The 5314-nt window shown below is 40.1% G+C and overlaps 1 protein-coding gene across 1 annotated transcript; it reads left to right on the top strand.

The window, feature by feature from the left end:
* The first annotated feature begins 3955 nt into the window (after window positions 1–3955).
* On the top strand, window positions 3956–5086 carry LOC131525898 (uncharacterized). The gene is made up of 2 exons (XM_058753895.1): window positions 3956–4465; window positions 4585–5086. The coding sequence occupies exons 1-2, from the start codon at window positions 4013–4015 to the stop codon at window positions 4786–4788; spliced, it is 657 nt and encodes a 218-aa protein (XP_058609878.1). The 5' UTR covers window positions 3956–4012; the 3' UTR covers window positions 4789–5086.
* Window positions 5087–5314: the final 228 nt, after the last annotated feature.

Below are 5314 nucleotides of genomic sequence, written 5' to 3'. Positions count from 1 at the left end.
GGGACACTTAATTTCTAGCGATTATCGCCGATTTTATTGCACAGATAATATTTAAACTAAACTGAGCTAGACAATGACATCTCTGAATTCAATAATTTTTATTTTTTTATTTTTTTTAGCTTTATTGTCATTCCGCTACATGCGGGGCATACAGTGGAACGAAATGTCGTGCCTCACAGGACCACGGTGCTACATAAATACAGGCATACAACAATGGAGTAAGACAATATAAACCTATACACAACTATCCTACTGATAGATGAAATGCCTTTAACTGAAAATTGAAAATTGAGTGTTTAATCTTATCATTATACATTACTGACACTCTATCCTCTAATTTGATACTGTTAAGTGCTTTGACACAATCTGTATTGTTAAAAGCGCTATATAAATAAAGGTGACTTGACTTGACTTGACTTGACTTGAGGTATTCGGCCAATGAACAATGAGCTTTGTAAAAATCAACACGTCTCATAAGGCAAGGAAGAGAGGAGCAACAATAATGTATGGTATGTGGAAAAAAAAATGTGTTTTTGAAACTTAAATTGCATAAACACATTGCATTACATCAAATACACAAATAATGTTATTTTTAGCATTGTCATATGGCCCTTTAATTTTACTTAACACTATTTAATTTATTAATTTTTTGTTTTGTTTTTGCAATTTTGAGGTGTTCTCTGTGCCTTGTCTTGGACTTTTATGTCACTTCCTGTCTCCCGTGATGTTTGTAGTTAGTTTGTATCTTATCTTGTTCAGCTTGTTAGCCTCCTGTATAATAGCCCTAGTGTTTCTTTAGTTCTTTGTGAGTTGTTGAATGTAATGGTTGTCTATTTGCCTGTCATTCTGTTCTTCGTTGCCTTTGGTTTTTGGCTTATTGTTTGTTCAAGTTTTTCCATGAAGTACCTACACATAGGTCCTTGCCTCTGCCTGTTTTCCCCAGCTTCTCCACAATGTTAGTTTTTGACTGGCATGTCTCTTTGACTAGTGCATCTTTGAGCCTGTATTTAGAATAAGTAAAATACTTAAGTACTGTTAAAATCAGATACTGTAAGACTTTTACTGAAGTTGTTTTGGAATTAGTGACTTGTAACTTGTAGTGGAGTAATTTTCACTGTAAGGTGTCTGTACTGTTGCTCAAGTATGGTATTCAGGTACTTTTTACACCTCTGCGCGGGACCCAGTTAAAAAAAGTTCAACATAGAACAACACTTGATGGGCGAGTGCAGGCGGGTAGAGACTCGTGTGTGTGAAGGTTGCAGAATAATAAAATGATTTACGGGATTCCCACAAAATAGAAATATCTAAACATAAAATATCTAAATGCATATAAATTGTTATTCATTTATTGCACAAAACAAGAACAAGTAATATAACATAAAAATGAGTAACATGCACAAGCATAAGCAGAGTTTCTATTTATACCACAAGGCCGTTGAATGCTTGAATCTGATTGGCAGACGAACGTTCTAAAGTGTGCAATTATTTTCAGGGAAATGCAGGGTGAACGTAGTTGCAGGCAGGTTTTGAACGCATCACATGTTCATATCACTTAGCCAAATGATTTCAGTTATTTTAAACGTCCTTTCAGCCTAAAACAGAAAAAATTACCAAAACCCACAACGACACTGACCAAACAAATGAATATAGTAAACAATAGGATAAAAACGACCGATCATTTCCATGTTTTTGCCTCAAAATTATTTACGGAAAACACATACTCTATTTCTCCCACTCTCTCTCCCTTACAGATGCACATACGGAAACATACATGAGCTAATATTGTGAGTGGGACAAGATAACATATATTTCTACAGGAGCGGGCGCGCACGTCCCACGCAGGTCTCTAGCCCCAGTCACTTCTGAGTTTAAGAGAAAATGCCAATGAGAATTGGCTAGTGGATTTAGCATGCGGAGCCACTCCCTGTACATAGGGGTATACAGTATAAGGCAACAGCGTGCATCCACTCATTCAGGTTTTATGCTGAGGAGCCGAGAACGTGTCCCGGCATTCAGCAAGAGGTTCGGGGTTGTGGCAAGGGGACATAACGTCTCCACTTCCTCCATCAGGGAACAAGGGTTACGTATGTAACTGAGACGTTCCCTATCTGTCGATCACTATGAGTTATGCCATGACGACATTAGGAGTCTATGGAAAGCGCCACGACCACTTCATTTAAAACCTCTGGCGCTGCAAATGCTGACAAGCTGTGGCATGTCAAGGCAAATGCTACGCGTAAGTCATAACCTTCCCAATGCCCCAGTACAAATTCGCTGACCTTGGTACTGAGTGGGGCCAAAGGTGAGTACATCGCTGCTGGAGAAGGCCATTGCTGCTGTTCCATTCATGAAAAATTTCTTGGCAAAAGGAATTTTAATCTTCAGGAGACAGACTGCTTCAGACCTTTCCTTTTTTTTTCAGCAACGGCTAGATGAACGTTGGGGAAGTGAGCCTTCCAAGTAGAAGGTCGCTGCGGAGGCCACATCCTACCCAAAGGGAGGTGAAGTGGAAATACTAATATGGACTGACCTAGGGGGCAGTACTACATATGGAATGGGTTTCTGCGGTAGGTCCTACCTGGGAGTAGGGATGGAACTATTGCCAGCAAAGACTGACAGAGGAGATTCTGTCAAGGGGAAGACAGAGGTCTACCAAGAGGGAAACCTTACCGTGCAAGAATACACTTATAGGATTGCCATATGGACACCTAGCCCAGTACAGACTGCTCCACCAAGTCTGACTGTCGGGCATGATGGAGGATGCTCGACCAAGGCTCGACCAAGGCTCGACCAGAGGGACAATTGACAAACAGCCCAGAAGGCACAAGGTGTGACCCAGGACACCCACTGTCCTGGGTCACACCGACAGGATTCCCCGTGTCCCTGGAGGGACTGGCTAGAGTCACATGAGGAGGCATTGTGTCCTCGAACCTCGATGTTATGGTCACTGGCGATAAAGGTCGTCGCAGATGAGAGTGAGGAAGCGGCGCGTCGCTCACTGTCAACCCACGACTGGCTGGGTGGTTGAGCCAGCGGCAAAACAGAAAGAAAATGAAAACAAGGATTCTCCACCCAGCCCTCCACCAGGGAAAGGAGTGGCACTGTCCTCGCCATCTCCTGGAAAAGAGTAACTACCCACATTTCCGTGTCGCTTGTCAGGGCCGCTTCATCGCCTTCCTAGAGGACTTAGCGGCCACATGAGACACAGGGGTGCTGCCTTCCTGCACGGAGCTCGACTTGCCGGCTTCAACGTTGTCTCTGCACGACGTTTTGGATTATTAATGAGTAAATAACTGCTTTAAACCAAGAAAATCATGTGAAGTATCTGATCCTGCTTTGTTATGAACATTTTAAAGGGTTAGTTCACCCAAAAAGAAAAAATCTGTCATAATTTACTCACCCTTGTGCTGTTACAAACCTGAATGACTTTCTTTCTTCTTCAGAACACACAAAGAAGATATTTTGAAGAATGTTTGAACAAAAACAGTTGAAACTGTGAAAAATATCTTCATTTGTGTTCAACAAAGGAAAGGAAGTCATACAGGTTTAAAACGGCATTAAAGTGAGTAAATGATGACAGAAATGTGGTTTTCAAGGGAAATTCAAAATCAATTTAAAAACTCCCATAAAACCCATAACTGCTTTATAAGATTCCTAAAGAATTTACTACATGACACCAAAGGACCTTGCAGACAAAAATGAACAAACTCTGATTTATCTGATTTTTTTAACAGGGCCTTATATGTAACACTTAGCATGTTCTATGACTAGTCACTAGTCACTCCAATTGTAGTATTATGCCCCTTATTTATATTGTGCCAATAAAGAGACTAGTGCACAGCCTTTTCTGTTTTAAAAAGTCAAGTCTCTCCATTGCAACAACAGAGCTCCTCAGACAGTATCACAGATATATGAAGATGTGAAAGGCGTGAACTTCACTTGCAGCAAACAGTCAGCCAGCGATCGCTTTCAATCTGAGTCTGTACACCTCTCTACCTTAATAACACAGACAATGAGCAAACATTGGATAGAATGCTTGAAACAACAGCTGAAGAAGAGTCCTCTTTACTCAAATGTAATTATTAGTTTTTTAATGGTGATACTTGAGAAACTCGTGGAGATGGACTTTGCATGTCCTTGTAATCCAATGAAGAACCTGATGTTTTCTGTGGCATATTTTGTGGTTCCTGCTGTGTTCTCCAATGCACTCATGGTTTATATTCAAAGCCCAGAATGCAAAACAAAGCCTCTGCTCTCCATTATAACCTGCACCATTCCAGCTGCTGTTTGGATCATGCTGCTGTTCTTTGATGGACAATACCTTGCTTGTGCGCAAACCTCCTGGGAAGGACTGACGGTTCACACGGATATATCTGCTTCAACAACATGGTGTCAACCTTTGATCAAATTTGACAACGTCACTGAAAAGCAAATGACATTTTATGGTTATCGAAATACTTCTCAGGTGAGTGAATCAATGGGATGATTTAATTCTGTTTGATGTGAATAAATATGAGATTCATCAAATTAAATTAAAGATTTTGTCTCATGCTTTAAATGGTATAACACAATTTTTCGCTTCAGATAGTGGCACTGGCCATGCTGTTTGTGAGCTGTTTTCCCCTATATATAATTGGATGTTGGAGGTGTCGCCGCCAAGCAGCAGGAACCAGAGAACCTAAAGCTGAACGAGTGGAAATGGTGGATCCTGGTCAAAGTTCAACTACCCCTCGTGAAAGATCTTCATTGATGGTGGATGAATGCAGAGGTGAATCTGAACAGCTCTAAATACAGAAGATTTGATCAGTGATCTTGCTAAGCGCCACTTAATGTTCACAAATCTGTTTAAAATCTTACAAAAAAGGGGGGGAAACTATGTTTATAGCACATTCTCATCCAGCTATACCACAAAGTGCATTTGTTTCTCAGGAGTCTTGAAGCCACTAGCAGTGTGAAACCACATCCTGTCCTTCAGTGCACTGTGTTGTATTTTTGGGTTTTTGTTTTTTTTGTTATGTACAATATGCTCACATTTGCTGTTTTTTTATGCTTTTGGCTTGGCATACTTCAAAGCTTGTAAAAAATTTAAAAATAAAATAAAAATACACTTTGCAAATGATTACTGTCATCTGTTACTAAACTTTAAGATATGTGAGGTTATCTGGTGAAAATGAAGCATAGGTTACACTTTATTTCGATTTGTCCACTTTAGACATTCTACTAACTATAAGTAACTTTGTAACTACATGTCAACTACTTCTCATTAATTTGCAACTACATGTCTACTAACTCTCAGTAGGGTAGGTTTAGGATT

Source organism: Onychostoma macrolepis, chromosome 19 (assembly GCF_012432095.1).
Source record: "Onychostoma macrolepis isolate SWU-2019 chromosome 19, ASM1243209v1, whole genome shotgun sequence".
NCBI lineage: Eukaryota > Metazoa > Chordata > Actinopteri > Cypriniformes > Cyprinidae > Onychostoma > Onychostoma macrolepis.
This window is presented reverse-complemented; position numbering and strand designations above follow the sequence as displayed.